This window comes from Rattus rattus, chromosome 5 (assembly GCF_011064425.1).
Source record: "Rattus rattus isolate New Zealand chromosome 5, Rrattus_CSIRO_v1, whole genome shotgun sequence".
Classification (NCBI taxonomy): domain Eukaryota; kingdom Metazoa; phylum Chordata; class Mammalia; order Rodentia; family Muridae; genus Rattus; species Rattus rattus.
Window position 1 is genome coordinate 52090119 of NC_046158.1, and position 17660 is coordinate 52107778.

Below are 17660 nucleotides of genomic sequence, written 5' to 3' on the forward strand. Positions count from 1 at the left end.
AAATGGCATGTTAGGCTGGGGTTGGGAGGGGATATTCTTTTGCTAAATTTCACTCTATCTGAGCAAGTTTAAAGTATATATGTTGTAGAATTGTATCAACAGAATAAATGACTTCAATCGAAGGCATATTTTACCCACTCTCAAGGCTTAACATTGTTTTCTCTGAAACTTGCATTCATAGGCAGAATTTATAATTGTAAGAAATTATTTTTTAAGCTATTACGGAAATCAAAGAAATGCTAGCTGTCTCATAGGGAACCACAGCCACCTTTCTTAACCGGCTAAATATTAAATAGATGAATTGTCAGGCTGTTTAGATTCAGCCCGGTTCCTCTCATCTCCTCTTCATACCATAAATAATAATAAAAATACATAATGCATCATGGCTCCAGGCGTTTCCCAGCGCGGTGTGTTACCGCAGGAGTATCTGCTGAGTCTGCGGGTGTCTGCAAAACCCCAAGTGTCATCTGTGGCTTAGGGTTTCATGGATTAGACTTTAAACAGTGTCTAGCCCGGCTGACATCAGCTTCCTCTCGCACATAGGCTCTAAGGAAGTGTCAGGTTGGGGGTTCCCACTCTCCAGGCAGCCGCAGCCTCACAGGCCCCACGGTGGAGCGAGGTTGTTGGAAGAAGGGGGAGGGGTCGCTTAGACCAAACCTGCCTCGTTTTCCTACCTTCTGAAGTTCTAGCGACTTCAGAGATTTGCTCGGTTCTTTCCTGCCACTAACGCGAGTCACGTGACAGGCACACTCGCTCCTAGCGTGGGTGGGGGCGGCGGCGAGTTCTGGGAGGGCGCACTCCCACGCGGCCGCCCGCCCGCCCGAGAGAGTTGGGCCCGCGGCACAACCATTTAAAACTTCATAAATTATAAACAAGCCGCCTTGGCCTTCGCCATAAATTCCACTCCTCTTGAGCCTGCAATTAGTGTTAGGAAGCACCCAAGTCTAAACACAACCAAACGCCCTCTGAAGGGCCCAACTGCCCGAGGTTGCAAGCCTTTATTTATTTCCCTGTGCCACCCCCTCCGCACTCGAGGCTTGCACACAGTCACCTCCTCCCCCGCCACCGCGGGCAGTACACACTCCGCTGGGTTCCCCGCTCAGCCCGGGAAGGTCACAATAGCAGCTCTATCCACCGAGGCGCCCGCCGCCTCCTCCCTCCCGGGTCTTCGAGAAGCAAAGAAAGAAGTGTGGGGGAGGGGAGCCTGGCCAGCAATGGCGCCCGGGTCTCAGGCCTCCGTTCTTGCTTCAAGACAAGACGCGGGAAGTTGGCATGGGCAGGGAAGCATCACCCTAGCTTGTCTTTCTCCCACAATTCTCCTCTCCCACGGCGTTCCTCTGCTCCCAGAGGCTTCACCGCCCGGTTGAGGATGCCCAAAGCCGTCAGGTCCTTTGTACCAGCGGCTTCCTTTCTGGTCCTCTGCAGAGACAGCATTAGCCACAACAGAATAGATGCCAGAAATGGGGAGCATCTGGGCTCCTTCGTAGGGCGTTGGCCTTGGAAGGTCTACCTCTTTTGATGAAGTGGGAGGATGACTTCGTTCCAGCCTTGGGCAGACCCCCTTTTTCTCCATAGTTTTTGGGGCGTACGTGGTGTGTGTGTGTGTGTGTGTGTGTGTGTGTGTGTGTGTGTGTGTGTGTGTGTGTGTGTTAAAAGTCGAGGGGTAATTGAGAAGGTTGTGGATCTCCGGTCGAGTTGAAGGACATTAGATCTAAAGGAAAGAGATCATGTCCTTGAGCCTCGCTCATGGGTGGCAATCATTTGGACCTCCCTGGCTGTTCTGTCCAGATTAACGCAGGATGACAGTCAGGCAGAGGTATGGCCATGCTGCAAAATGGAGGTGGGGGTGGAGGAAGAGGGAACGCTTTCCTTGCATCCCGGGGAAACCTCGGGATCCATTTTGGAGTGGAATGCCTAGACCCAATTGAGCTAGCCAGACGGTGGGTAGTTGCCGTGGAAAGCCCTGGCCACTGGTAAGGAGGTTAAAAAAAAAAAAAAGAAGAAGAAGAAGAAGAAGAAAAGAAAAGAAAAGGGGAGATCAAGTACATATTCTGCCTTCTAGCTTTCAGACCCACCTCGTCCAGGGAACTTGACAGAGAAAAATCTGCCCCTGATAGAATCATTAAGTCAAGCATCCATTTGTACCGGTTCTCTGTACAGGCTTTCAAATGGGGGAGAGGAAGAGAACAAGGAGCTTGGGCTTTCCCTTGGTCCAGCCCGAGCCCAGTCCCTATCAGAGATGTGTCAGCTAAATTGGTTTCTGAGGCGCCAGAGGCTGCTAACCTTGCTGAACAAGAGTTTTCAAATTTCTGTCACTACTAACAGATAGTGACTTCCTACCCTAGCTTCTGTCCTTTCTCCCTCACTCGGTACCACTCCAATGGTCCTTGAGTGAAGTGCTCTCTTCAGACACCAGGTTCCGGAGCCCAGGATCTCCATAGGTTGAAGTTTTCCATTACAGAGGGTAAATAGGGGGACACCGAGGGGTGAGTGTTTGAATAACAAAGAAGCTAACTCTTCCTTCGAGTAATCGACCCCCTGAGGCTACAAGCTTGTATACACCTTCAGTGTTCAAGGGGTTGTCACAGTTCTGTTTTGGCTTTACCAGGAGAATTGGTTGAAACTTCCTTGTGAAGTCAAGAATTGGGTAATCCCAGTATACAGGTCTAGGAAGGTCTTCATCTGGGAGTTCTTGACAAAACTTTGGTCCTTCTTTGAGAAACTTAAAGAAAATAACAACAGAAGTTCATGAGTATGCAAGAGAGTCAGGAAGCCCAGAAAACACCCCCACTCTACCCCCACCCCATTTTGTCATCACTCGTGGGGATTGAAATTCCCCAGACAGGGTATAGGGTATATTAGAACCTGGGTCAACAGACTTTTGGGCATTGAGACATTTAACCAACTGAGGCTGAGTTGTCGATAGCCAAGCCTTAACTAACCCACACTTGTAAGGGCTGGCTATTCTAGATTCCTCTCTCAGAAAGCCTGGATGGATAGCAAAAGACCGAATGGGTGAATCTTCTGCCCTTGCTGCAGTGCTAGTGCTGAAGGAATGTGATGGAGAGAACCATCCTGTACCTTGTTTTCTACTCCACTACAAACGTTCTTACCTTTGGGGTCCAAGGTCGGTGTCAAATGGATTTATAAACCTAGCCTGAAGCCCTTCCTTAAACATTTCCCTCAGGTCTCACACCCTGCCTGTCTAGTTGCAAAGTTCAAAGACAATCCACTTTAGGTCAGGTCCAGTTCGAGGCAAACTGAACAGACTTCCCACATGCGTGCCCAATCTTTTGCCACAGCAGAGAGATATAAGTGCCACCATGCCATCCCATCAGGTCTGTGGGGGTGGGGGCCATTGCACGTGTCTTTATGCTCTTCATCTTAGGATAACTACTTTAAAAAACAACCTGGGAGTTGAACTGATGGTAAACATGGCGGGTGGCAAGTCTACACTCTACCACTAAGCTACACCCACAGCCCGTGGCAAAACACTTGACTGGTTCCTTTGACTAGCCTGGCTCATTTTTTCAATAAGGTCTGGAAAAATTACCAAAATGGGGTTTAACATTAAAGAGGACCAGAGGAAGAGGAAATCCCCGGTATAAGTCAGGATTCACGAAGAGCTTTTGGTCCAGATACAAGGACGATGGACCAGGGAAACAGACTTGAAGCAGGCTGGTAGAGCCAGTGGGCAAGGCCCTTTCTTAAGGAAAGGAGACTGGAAGACCCTTTAATGGCTTTCTTGTTCACTTCCTTGGCCTGCAGATACCCTAGCCCTCCCCTCCTTCTTCTCTAGGCCGCGGAGGAAAATGGGTCACACTAGGAGAGCTCTGGGGAGTTGGTCCCAGTGTTCCTCATTCCTGTCTGCCATTCCTTGGAGCAGCACGGAGGCCATCCCCGCGGCTGGCAGGAGAACACAAAGGAAGCCCCGATTCGGTCCCTGGACCTTAGGGTCACTGTAAGCAGGAGGCTGGTGTGATTTCCAGTCTCAGAGTCCCGGTCGCCCGCGGGAACAATAGCAGCCGCCTGCCCGGGAGGTCGGGCTCTCGGCACAAAGCCGGCTTGGTCCGCGCGGCTACAAGACTCGCGCGGTGACCCGGCTGCCGTCACTCGCCGGTGTTCCCGCGTCCACCTGGAACTCTCCGAGAAAGACAAACGGTGAGTTAATCACCCTACCGGCTGGCGGCCGCGTCCTCTGTGCCCGCCCTGGAGGCGGGATGGGGAGTGGGGTTCCTCTGTGTGTGTGTCTGGGGTGGGGGGCGGGAAAGGTTAGTCCTATTAAGAGTTCATCAATCACCCGGTGTGCACTTTTCGCTCGACAGCGGTTCCTCCTACTTTGGAGCAAGTCTGGGCCAGCTGGGAGCCGACCAGAAACCGCAAGCGGAGGAGATGCTGGCGCTCCGGGTGAGCGCTAAGGGAGGGGGCGACACACAGTCCTGCGCCTGCCCAGCAGCGACGAGGATAGCGCTCCAGGCACGCCGGAAGGGAAGGTCGGGGACGTCTCTGCACAGCACCCGAAGGGAGGGCCACTACTTTCTGAGCTCTAACCGCCGCCCACCAGCCCAGACCCCAGACCTCACACTTCATAGCAAACCTGCACCCACGCTGTCCCTTGACCCATTGTGACCCAGCATTCTCCCTCCTACCCCAGTGACACTCACGTAGGTCTCTCTATTCCTCTCTCTGAAGGCAGGACAAGAACAATCTCAATGAATCAAGGTTTCTTATTGACCCCAAGTCTGCCTGCAGGCCTCTGAGTGGGAGTAAGTAGGTCAAGGCTGCCACTGAACTTGGAGTAAACTTGAATTCCATTTAAAGTTACAATAAAAGTATGTGCATATCCATCTACGTCACTCCCAACATCTTTCCTGCCTAATGCAGCAGCAAGACTAGTAAGTATTTTTACTTCAGCTTTTTTGGAAAGTTCATTTTAGTAGTATAAAGGAAGATGGAGGTTTCCACAGACAGGCATGAACCTTGGAATTGTTTGCACCAGGTCCGTTTGGGTGGAGTAGGTGGTGACACACTCCTAACTACCTTAACTACCTCTAGAGTAGCAAATGCACTCTGTAAATTATAAAAGCTTTGGCCCAGTCCTCCTTTGTGCTCTTTTCTCTGGCTGAAACACTTCTTCAGTTGGGTCAGCTGCATTACTCAGCCTTCATCAAAGTCCTAGAATGTCTTCCTTCCCTCAGCCCTCTTTGTCCTTATTATTTTGGGTGGAAATGAACTTATTTTGGGAAAAAAATGTCGTACTACCATTTTGTTTCAGACAGATGATGAGGCATTTAAGCTTAATACAATATGCTAACCCATTGAGCAATTTAAAAAAAAAACACTCTAAACTTGCTTCTTTTGTTAAGTTTGTCCTGTCCCCTTCTTTGATCTTCCACCAACCCACTAAGTAGTTCCTGTGCACACTGCTTTGTGCTGTGGGATAGATACAAGGCTAAGTAATTAACAGGAGGTGCCCTTCAATCTAGTGAGGGAGAGAGATTCTCCTACAGCCTGATAGGGCTATAACATACGTTTGCTCTCACTGTTCCAGAATAAAGGAAAGAGCTCTTAACCGTACTGTAGCATCAAACCAGCTTCTCAAGTGGTTTTGGTTTTCTGAAGAGTTAAGAGCTTTCAGGTCAAGGAAGAACCAGGCAGAGAAAGGAATGCCAGGCAGAGAAAGCAACTTATGCAAAAAAAAAAAAAAAAAAAAAAGGAAGAAAGAACAATGGCAGTAGATTGGAGTAGGGCACCATGGCTGGCAAGAGAGTTTCTACAAGGTTTGCGTAGAGGAGTCTGGAATCAGGTCTTGATCTGGGACAAGACGCTCGTTATCTGACTGGACACTAACTCTTGGGGGCACTGTGTCTAACTGGAGAAAGGAGATAGTCCAGTTTAGAGAAAGGAACAAGGTTGAGAAGAAGAGGCATTTAAGAGATTGGACTCAGAGCACTTGGTGATAAGCAGGATGGGTAAAATTCCTGACTTTCTGTTTTGAGGGACTGAGTGGGAGTCAAGCCATTGACTTCAATACATAGAGGAGGAGGAAGAGGCTGGGAGTGCTCAGTGCGGGTCTACTTCGTGCTTTCTACATTGTTACTAATAGACCCTAAGCGATTCACTTCATCTTTCTGAACTTCACTTTCGTCAACAAAACAGTCAATAAAGATATCTACCTCAAAGGTTTATCATGGTGTGTGTGTGTGTGTGTGTGTGTGTGTGTGTGTGTGTGTGTGTGTGTTTGCCAGCACTCGAGCTAGAATTATCTTCGAAAAGCCCAAGTAAATCTTCTATATAAAGCTCAAACCTAGGGGAAACATACTCCCACCCTCATCATGGTGATCAATACTGAGATCCTGGGTGGCCACAGAGAAATAAGTCCCAGGGAAATTAAAAACAACACCACCCTACTGCTTTCCAGATATTGAACCCAAGCTAATGCTCAGGGCGAGGTCAGATCAGATTAGTAGTCAGAGCCCTCTGCTTCCAGAGGGGATGTTCTCTGGAGAATTCATATAGAAATGTGGTGTTGGTATCAAACCACTAAAGAGGAGGCCTCTTAGCAGATGTCAAAAAGCTTTTTGGCTTTTTTTTTTTAAACATCATATATCGGGATGCTTAAGTTCTGTGAGGAACAGCAGAGTATAGGAAGAGCATTGGGCATCTGACCTTGGCCATTCACAGGGCTGTGGCTACCAGTTGCTTGTTTTTTCTGTGCCAGTTATCGTCTATGAAATAGATCAGATAAGGGGAAAATGACATTTTATGGGATGCTGTAAGGGTAAATAAAAGATGAAATTTTCTGTTTATCAGATTAAAAAAAGAAGACAAACAGACCTTTAATACCCCAATGATTTGGTAAGGGTGTAAAGAAACAGGAACTCTGATAAGTAAGTTACTCATAGAAATACAAGATGGGTCTTTGCTTTACTTGAGACAGGGCCTTTCTCAGTTTCTCAGACTGTGCCTTGTGTTCTTCATTTTAGAATAATTTATTTTATTCTTTGTATATGACAGTTTTGTTCACATGTAGACATGTGCACCACATGTTTGGTATCTAAGGACTTCAGAAGAAGGGATCAAATTCCCTGGAACTGGAGTTACAGACAGTTGTTGGCTGCCATGTGGGTACTGGGAATCGAACCCAGGTCCTCTGAGAGAGCAGAGGCAGGTGCTCTCAACCTCTGAACCATCTCTCTAGCCTCTGGCCTGTGCTCTTGGTCCTCCTTCCTCTTGAGCGCTGGAATTACACGCACACACAGACATCTTGCTTCGCTTTTAAAATGAACAATTTAGCAGAATGCATTGAGGACATCAGTACATACACACTTGGACTGAGTAATTCCACTTCAAGATAGTTTTTTGAGACAGGGTTCCTCTGTGTAGCTCTGGCCATCTTGGAACTTGCTCTGTAGACTAAGCTGGCCTCGAATTCATGGAGATCCTCCTGTCTCTGCTTCCTGAGTGCTGGAATTAAAGGTCTGAGCCACTGCTGCCCAGCTTCAAGGGGTTTCTTAATGGGTAACAACTTGCATATATGTATTTATTAGCAGAAGTTTGAAATGGGTGAAGACCTGTCAACAGGAACCAGTAAAATCAATTTGGAAAGCGTACATAGTAGAACAGTATGACATTTCAAAGGTTAGTTGTGTAGTTATGTCTGTATTACTGTATGGGAAGATCTTAAGATACAACAGAGGAAAGTGCTGTTGTAAAAATATAAAAAATAAAAAAAAGTAAGGTTGCCTTTTACCCCCACTAGGTCTGGCACCTCGGTGCCCCAAGATATCTGCTGGATATCTTAAGTCTCAGTCAGCAAAGCGTCTCACCCGCTCTGCTCCATCCTATATCACACTGTCAAAGGCCTCTCTCTGAGCCTGGCAGCAATCTCTCTACCTATCTAGTTCCCAGGGCAGGTTTCCATGCCAGAAACACACATCTCAACTCCGTGGTGGCCCAGACCAGCCGCCCCACATCCCATTACACTTAAATCACTACATGAAAGAACACACAACACAATAACCTTTGACCCAATTGATAAGATATAATTGCCCACCTAAACATACAGAGCCCAATACACATCCATCCCTTAGGAACATTTGTAACAACCTGTAAAGGTACAGCGTGGAATCTTAACGTCACCCGCCATATTGTCCTGCCATGGCTTCTCTCCCTCTCCCTCCTGTCTCTTCCTTCTTTCCGTTCCAGTCTCCTCTTCCTTCAAACTTTTCTCCCACCCATCCTTCCTTCTCGTCCAATGACAGGCCTCCTTCTATCTTGTACCTGCCTCACCTGTGACATCATCCCACAGGAAAGAACACCAGAGCCATAGACCCTGACTAGCCGACGACCATTGGGTTAAAAATATGGAGAAACATAGATTGTTCATACATAAAGTATCTCTGAGGGGCCGGAGAGATGGCTCAGCAGTAAAGATCACTGAATGCTCTTCCAGAGGACATGAGTTCAATTCCTAGCTCCCACGTGGCAGCTCACAACTGTAACTCCAAGATCTGTTACCCTCACACAGACGTACATACAGGGAAAACATGAATGCACGTGAAATAGAAAATAAATAAAAATTAAGCGTCTGAAAAATATTTGTGAAATGAATAAAATTAGTTGCTTATGTGAAGAGGGGACTAGATGGCTGGGGACAAGGACTTCACTGCATGCTTCTTTGAATGAGCCATATAGTTGTCAATGTATTACTTATTTTAAAAATAAAGCAACATGTCATTATCACCACCACCACCATCATCACCACCACCATCATCACCACCACCATCATCACTACCATCCTCCTCCTCCTCCTCATCATCACCATCATCACCACCACCATCATCATCATCACCACCACCATCATCATCATCATCACCACCATCATCACCATCATTACCATCATCACATCACCATCATCACCATCATCACCACCACCATCATCATCATCATCACCACCATCATCACCATCATTACCATCATCACATCACCACCACCATCATTACCACCACCATCATCACTACCATCCTCCTCCTCTTCCTCATCATCACCATCATCACCACCACCATCATCATCATCACCACCACCATCACCATCATTACCATCATCACATCACCATCACCATCGTCATCACCATCAGCATCATCATCAATACTGGTCATGGAACCCCAGGGCTTTGTGAATGCTAGACAAGCACCATACAGCTGAACTACATCCCAACCGTCAAGGCAACAAATCGGGGGTTGAGAGATGGCTCACCAGGTAAGAGCACTGGCTGCTCTCCCAAAGGACCTGGACTTGATTCTCATGACCCACATAGCAGTTAACAACTGTATCTCCAGTTCCAGAGGACCTGATACCCCTATTCTAGCCTTGATAGGCACTGTACCCATATGGTAAACAGATAAACCTAGAGGGAAAACACCGATATACATAAAAACAATTTAAGCAACAAAGTGTAAGTGGCCAGTAGTTGTGTATCACATTGGTGTACGCCTGTGTGTACTCTTCTAACAATGTGAACAGAGCAGAGGAGAATGGAAGGCCTCTACACTGTACCGAAGACAGAAACCAGAAGATGGGACGATATAGAAGTTCACCTTGTACACGCCACACAGAGAAGAGAATGGTATGCTGAGAATCTTTTCTCATTGCTGGGATCAAACTACTGCCTCGTGTACGCTAGATAAGCATCATTCTACCACCAGACACCCCAGCCCCTTTGCTAAGAAAATGTATAGCATATGACAAAGGGTTAACACACAAAGTATTTATAACTATAAAGAGAAGATGCAAACCCTCTAATGGAAATATTAAACCAAAGATAGGCTATCTCGCATCCGTTGCTTTTTGTACTTGCTCTACCCGATGAAACAGACAGGGCCATTTCTTATGGTCCTTCCAGGGTTGATAGTCAACCTCCATGGGAAAAGTGGTGATGGGGACCTATTCTCCTTGGAGACTCAGGGTGGAGCTGCGGAAATCTAATGCACAAGTTAAGCAAACTCTCCAAGGGAGAAGAGATCTCCCAGAAATGAGGGCACCTTCAGCACTGTTCTGCCTGCTCAGGACTGAGGGTGCTGTAGTGCCCATGGTAGAAAGGGACTGCCTTCACTCGTCCTTTGTCCAGGATGTAGGAAGACAATGCACTGGGAAGTTCAAGCTCCATCATTTCTGATAGGATAGCATTCTCATTCAGCTCCTGAGTAAAGCCACTTAAGAGTTGGACCCATTCTATGTGTAAGGTGTCTTCTAGCTTTCACCATATGCTGATCACCCTTGACCCAGAGGGAGTTAGGCCAAGGTGCATGTCACCCCTTCTGGATCCCTTAGGCTCTGATGCCCTTTCCAGGTAAGTTGGGAGGTGGAAGGAAATAAGACTTGAAAACCCCATTCTCATTCCTCTCCTTATAACATTGCTTCGGAAGGACTCCTGATCTCTCTAAGGAAAGGAAGAAACAAATGTCACTTCCTACCCATTCAAGGTCAGCTAAGGGAATAAATAGCAGAATGTGGTCAGTCATCGGGAAACACTAACTGGTCAGTAAATGATCACTTAAGATTCATTCATTCATCCATCCATCCGTCCGTTCATTCATTCATTATGTGTGTATATGTGTCTGTGTGCATATAAGCACACACATGGAGGTGTCCGAGGAAGGCAGAAAAATGTATTAGATCCTGGGGAGCTGGAGTCACAGGTCATTGTCAGCTGTCCAATGTGAGTGGTGGAAACTGAACTCAGGTCTACAAGAGCAGCAAGCATTCTTAACCTTTGAACTCTCTAGCCCCAACTGACCAGGTCTCTAAGACCTTTTCTGTAAGTTTGGCCTTTATACTTACTTTTCTACACTGCTACTCATGTGGACACGATTCATGTGTCACTTGGCCAGGTGACACTGGTCTTTCACTCTGTTCACTGTCCCTCCTACAGAAGCATTTCCTTGCTGTTCTGTTCCCCGAGTCCCATCTTCCACAGCGAAAAGTTTCACAGTGCGGTTTTGAGTAACAAGAAGCTTGTTAAAAATAAAGATTCCTGAGTCAGACCAGTAGGATCAAAACCTCTCATAGAGCGCCAGTGAAATGTCACCTTTAGACAGCCCTGTGTGCCACTGCTTCTCAACCTGTGGGTCATGACCTCTTTGGAGGGATGACTGACCCTTCCACAGGGGTCTCTTAGGACCATTGGAAAACATAGACATTTACATTACAATTCATAACAGTAGCAAAATTACAGTTGTGAAGTAGCAATGAAAATAATAATATGGTTGGGGGGGGTCACCACAGCATGAGTTGTTGTATTTAAAGGGTGACAGCATTAAAAAGGTTGAGACCCTCTGCTCTATGAAGACTCCATAATTGCAAAGTAGTTTTGGGTGTCGATAAATCGAGGGTACTCTTCCCTAAGCTAGTCCTAAATAATGGTAGCATATACCACTGATTCTGTTCTTTATTTCTGACCAACAGACATGTATTAACTGCCTACCATGTGTCCAGATCTGGTTGGCCCATGAGCCTTATCTGTAAGACTCAGGGAAAGGCACAGCATTCTACTGTTTCCGTAGGGAGGGTCCTGTTATTAGACTGCTAAGAAGTTTAAAATTCCTATCTTTAGGACCTCTTCATCCTTACCTCTATGCTTTGATGGCTGAAGATACTTTAGAGAACTCTACCCTAATCTCTCTTCTCTTAGTCTGGCATACAACATTTTGGCTCCCTTAATTTACTTCCAAAGGTAGAGAGTCAGCTCTGCTTTGGATCTGTGGAGTCAAGAGTCTGATTGTGCTTTACTATCTCCAGGGGTTAGCGCAGCGATGTTTACAGCAGAGGGTGTCCTGGTGTTTCTTAAGACCAGCTTTAAACACACAGAAGATAGGCCACCAGGAGCCACCTCTTCTATCAGAAGAGAAGCTAGCAAGCTATTGGATTGGGAGAGAAAGGTAGTGGGGGAGGGTGGGAATGTGGATGGCTGCTGTGGTGAGCAGACAGGCTATTTCAAAGCATTCCTACATCAAACGCATTCTGGCAATCGGCCTCTCGGCTGTCACCTCCCATGGAGAGCTCACAGCACTAAGACACATAGGGACAAGTGGCCCTTGGGGATTCAGGACTTACAGAGCAATATAATTTGTAAGATATTTCCCTCATGTTCTGTGAATGCTGGAGACAAACTGTTGCTAAAATATATCCTCTATTCACAAATTTTTAATTCACATTTCCCCCCATTAGTGCCTTCTGATCTCTCCTCAGATAATTATAAACTAAGATTACTCTGGAGTACGAGGTGGTGGTGGGGATACAGTGTCAGAGCATTTGCCTAATCTGTGTGAGGTTTGGGTGTGTGATCTGTGTGTGTGTGTGTGTGTGTGTGTGTGTGTGTGTGAGAGAGAGAGAGAGAGAGAGAGAGAGAGAGAGAGAGAGCCTAAAATGGAAGGAGGATGAACCTTGCAGAGATGAACATTGTTCCTTTGCTTTGAGGATGACTTTTTCTCGTCATAGTAAAATGTCCTTGCCTAGTGCAGATGGCAAACATCTGCTGAATTTGGCCATGAAGTGACCAGAGGTTTGGCTTCCAACAAACAACAAGTGAACCAACTCAAGGGCTGCGTCTGTAGCTCGGTGGTAGAGCGCTTGCTTGGGTTGGGTACCCAGCACATCGAAACCAAAATAAAAGAACCAATCCTGGATCCAAGACATCAGTCTGAGCTCCAGAGCATAGGATACCCCAAGGACTCAAAAACTAAAAGAAGAGAGGATGATAAACAGACTGTAGCTCTCCGTTATGGGTTCACCAGGTAACTACAGTTGAGTCTGAACATATTGAAACCTACACCAACCTCCGTGTCTGATGTCCACTCTCAATACGATCATTAAAACTAACAACAATACAAATACCAACAGCTAGTTATGTAATTTCAGTATAGTTTCTACTTCAAGCAAAGACAGAATCGCCAAAAATATGCTCCAGGGAAAGCAGATAATGAGTGGTTTTAGGTGGAAGGTCTGTTTTTAGTAGAAGGATTCTACTTTCCATTCAGTGTCAAGAATCCCACACTCTTGTAGCTTTGTGCTCAGTTACAGGTCACCCCCCTTCCATTCCCAAGTCTAGGTTCTTAAGCTGCACCAGCTCATCTCACCAGCATAAAATACTTTTGCTGTAGCTTTGTTTACTTACAAGTCCACAGCCCTGAAAGGGGCTCACTCCCTGGACTATGATGCCTGAGTAGAATGTTAGGCCAGGGCTCAATCGCTGTTTCAGGACAAGTGGACGCAATGACAACACCTTACTCATTCTAACTTAGAGGCTGCGAAAGATCAAGTGTTGAAGGGCACTTGAGTAAACTAGGAGCAGAATCTTCGCTACACAGGCTTTTAGAAAACCACCTTCACTTACTTATGGCTGTATGTGAATAACCTGTATTTATTTATCTTGGCATTTTCCTACTGCCCTAAAGAGGAAAACATGAAAAGAAACGGTTAAGGAAGTTGGAAAGTTTGTCTGTGTAAAGCCTGTCTGTATAACCCTTCTCCTCTCCATTTCCTGTGCCAATTACACTTTTATTTCCCGTCTCTCTACACTCAGTAAACAAACCATATTATCAAGGGAAAGACGTGAGCCCATTAACATCACGAGCCCTCAGATTACACTCACAAGAGACGACGCAGCACTTATCTGATGGAACAGAAGCTTTAATTGCTTTAAGGTACAAGCCAGTCCAAAGCTCTGAGATCTGACCAGTCCCCAAGATGCCCAGCACCCTCTCGCCAAGGGTCTCCTTGAAAGCGTGCACAGCTCGCGTGCCAGCCTTCTAAATAGTGTGCAAGGACCTCTCAGGGTACAGGGTGGATTCGGCATTCTGATAACCTCGTCAGAGGGGACAATCCGGCTTCTTCCCCCCCAACACAGAAACGTATTTTCTGCCCAAATCGACACTGACACTACAAACATCCATCCTCAGCATGTCACCACAAATTGGAAGGGGAGCTGAAGAGAATGAATGCTGTGGGGGATGGTGCAAAGAAAAGCTAGTGAAAATGATTTCATCCCCTGTCCTAGGTGGTCCCCAGGAGTCGTCAGTGAGGGAGAAAGGAGGGAAAAGGCAACGAACGTCTCCTCCAGGTTTGGGTCAAGAAAACTCGAATGCACCCGGAAAAAGGGGCAAGAGTAACTGGACCTTCCTAGAGGGAGGGCTGGGTAGAGTTCCCGCAGGGCAAAAGCAATACTTTACCCAGCCTCCTCCAAGCCCTCTGGTCAGTCCCCAGGGAGTAGCCCAAGGGGTCGAAAGAGGGACCAGCCCTGACCGCTGCATCCCTCGCCCTCCACTGCCTTTCTCCGGCAATACCTGTCCCGGGAGCTGATGTCCAGGGTTCTCGCCCCGCCCTTCCGTCGGCGCCGCTCTCTCTGGGCTGGGCGGAGGCCCCCCGGACGCTTTGGCTAAGTTGGCAGCAGGGCAGGCGCGTGGAACCGCACTCCAGTCGGGACCGGCCAGTGCGGGGAAGGAGCCGATTGGCCGGCTGGCACCACGTGGCTGCCGCCGCCCGTATATGAGGCCACTATTTACCACGGGCTCGCTCGCCATGGCTCGGCGAGGGCAGCGGGGGTAGCAGGAAGGCGGAGCTGCGCGGACCGGCAGGGTGCGGCGCCTGGGTCTCGCGGAGCGAGCCATGAGCTCCTACCTGGAGTACGTGTCGTGCGCCGCGGGCGGTGGCAGCGGAGGGGTAGGCGGCGACGTGCTGGGCTTCGCACCCAAGTTCTGCCGCGCCGACGCGCGCCCCGTGGCCCTGCAGCCCGCCTTCCCCCTGGGCAGCGGCGACGGCGCCTTCGTGAGCTGCCTGCCCCTGGCCGCTGCCCGGCCCACGCCTTCGCCTCCCGTAGCCCCCGCGCAGCCCCCGGGCCCGCAGCCCGCCGCGTCCCGGTACGCGCCCTGTACCCTGGAAGGCGCCTACGAACGGGGCGCCGCACCTGCCTCTGCCGCCGAGTATGGTTTCTTGGGGTCCGGGCCGGCATTCGACTTTCCGGGCGCGCTTGGGAGAGCAGCGGAGGACAGCGGGCCGCACGTCCACTATGCCACCTCGGCGGTCTTTTCCGGCGGAGGATCATTCCTGCTCAGCGGCCAGGTGGACTTCGCTGCCTTTGCCGAGCCTGGCCCCTTTCCCGCGTGTCTCAAGGAACCCGCAGACGGCCACCCCGGGCCCTTTCAGACTGTGTCCCCGGCCCCCGGAGCCTGCCCCAAGCCCGCCTCGCCCACCTCCGGCCTCCCGGCCGCCCACAGCACTTTCGAGTGGATGAAAGTGAAGAGGAACGCCCCCAAGAAAAGTAAGGAGGTGGGCGCTGGGGGGGGAGGCACCTAGGGTCCAGGGAGCCGCCTCCTCCATGAAGAGCTGGGAGCGTGTGGCCACCGAGCCCTGGAGAGAGCTTCTGCCCCTAAGCGGTCAGATCCCAGGGTCAGAAAATGCCCCAGGAGCTGAGAAAATTAGGACAGAGGCCTCGGCAGAGCGCTTCTTCTGGTACAGCTGTGTCTATCACTCAGGAGGGCTGCGCTGTGACTTTGATCTTAACTCCTAGCCCCACTGGGTAGTTTCAGCATCTCCTTATCCCGCTCACACCTTGTCTTTCTTTATGTTACAGGCAAACTGTCCGAATATGGAGCCACAAGCCCCTCCAGTGCCATCCGCACGAATTTCAGCACCAAGCAACTGACAGAACTCGAGAAAGAGTTTCATTTCAATAAGTACCTAACTAGAGCCCGACGCATCGAGATAGCCAACTGTTTACAGCTGAATGACACCCAGGTCAAAATCTGGTTCCAGAACCGGAGGATGAAACAGAAGAAAAGGGAACGAGAGGGGCTTCTGGCCACAGCTGCCTCTGTGGCCTCGCTTCAACTTCCCGGGTCAGAAACAAGTCCCATCAAATCTGGCCGGAATCTAGGAAGCCCTTCTCAGGCTCAAGAGCCTTCCTGAGGCCCACTCTTAAGGCTGAGGACCTTTGGATTATACAAGTCACAGACTGCCCCCAGCCCCTTTGTATAGACTTAAGAGCTTAGTCTAGGCTGGAGACGGGCGTGGGTAGAAATTAATACGGATTTTACTTGGCAAAGGAATTGTCTATATTGGCTTCTGAGGCCCAGAGGCTATGTATAGAGATATATATTTGATATCTTTTATTTGCATATTATTTTTGCCTCATCAGGGGAAAGCTGTCTAGCTACCAGCCTAAACGCTGCTATGTTAGTCATGTACAATTCTTGGGTACAGAATGGCAGGCCTTCTTAGTCTGATGTGGTCAAAACGTGCCTCTCTGAAGTCATTTCAGTTTTAAGTTCCTGGACAGACTACATATATTCAGCTTCCTGAAATGACCAAAGCTAGCCAGGGTTCCCTCAATGGAGCTAAGCTGCTTCAATGATGTTCATATTGTACTCCAGTTTTATTTAAAGTCGTTCCTACCTCTTCTTGTGCCTGAGTGAAGATACACAGTCGCTCTTTAGTTGGTAACGGAACAAATCCATTGGGTAGATAAGGATTAGAATCTGAATTATACCTTGACATCAGTTACTCAAACTTGAAGTATAAATATATACAGTATGTATATTTTTTAAAGATTTGCTTGCAGTGAACCCTATATATGACATTTAATGTCATGCATAGCATGTAAAGATTTTGACCGTTTTTTTGGTAATAAAAGTTACAGAATCTACTATTCTCTGCCTTTTCTTACATCCCTTTCATTTTGATTCCTTAAGCTGATCCAGTTTCAAACTGAGAGTTTGTTTACATTGGTAACCAAAGGGTGTCACCCTCACCATCGCCTCCTCCTCTTCCTTTTTTTTTTTTTTTTTTTTTTTCCTGAGAAGAGTTTTTCTGTGTAGCCCTGACTGTCCTGGAACTTACTCTGTAGAGCAGGCTGGCTTTGAACTCTGAGAGATCTGCCTGTTTCTGCATCCTCAGTGCTGGAATTAAGGGTATGCATGGGCCACAACTCCTGGCAAAAGTTCTTACAGGTTGTAAGCACAAAGCAAATTATCCACAATTATCTGTGCAAATCTGATGTACATAGCAGAGCGCTACACTAAGGAACTAGTTCTTTCCCCTTAGCTTTATGGTGGACTTGCACATGAACTCAGGGGCCAGGTACCACTGCAGGAATGCTGAAAATCCAGAGACTTGGGGAGATCTGCTTTTTCTTGTTTCTCCTGTTCTCACAAAGGGAAGAGGCAAGGTGACCTGAAGACTTTGTTTCTTTATCCTTGTGTTCTCTGAGAAAAGCAGCTGCTCATAAAAAGAGCTCCTGGTGGCCGATTTCCTATGTAATGGAGGCTGGGAGAAGCCAGCGTAAGAACATCCTCTTCCTGTAAGCCAGGCCAAGCTCTGGCTGAGAACACAGGGTACTTGTTCGGGTTTTGTTTGTTTGTTTGTTTTAGTTTTCCTAGACAAGGTTGTATAGCCCTGGCTGAGTTGCAACTCACTCTATACACCAGGCTGGCCTTGAACTCATAGTAATTCTCCTGCCTCTGCCTCCCAAGTGCTGAAATTAAAGGCATGAGGCACTAACACGGGCTACTTGTCTGTTTTTAACAGGGAAATATTTTTAAATTAATTTCCTAGAAGAGGTACAGTTTGAAATCTGACAAGAGGGTAGATTAAAAACAGACAAAACA

The 17660-nt window shown here is 48.0% G+C and overlaps 1 protein-coding gene and 1 long non-coding RNA gene across 2 annotated transcripts; both read left to right on the forward strand.

Annotated features, from left to right (window-relative positions):
• Positions 1-3949: 3949 nt before the first annotated feature.
• On the forward strand, positions 3950-5348 carry LOC116900212. Its single transcript, XR_004387925.1, has 2 exons — positions 3950-4161; positions 4326-5348. It is a non-coding gene; the product is annotated as an uncharacterized LOC116900212 (long non-coding RNA).
• Positions 5349-14542: 9194 nt separating this feature from the next.
• On the forward strand, positions 14543-16702 carry Hoxd1 (homeobox D1). The gene is made up of 2 exons (XM_032901967.1): positions 14543-15316; positions 15629-16702. The coding sequence occupies exons 1-2, from the start codon at positions 14665-14667 to the stop codon at positions 15961-15963; spliced, it is 987 nt and encodes a 328-aa protein (XP_032757858.1). The 5' UTR covers positions 14543-14664; the 3' UTR covers positions 15964-16702.
• The last annotated feature ends 958 nt before the right edge of the window (positions 16703-17660 follow it).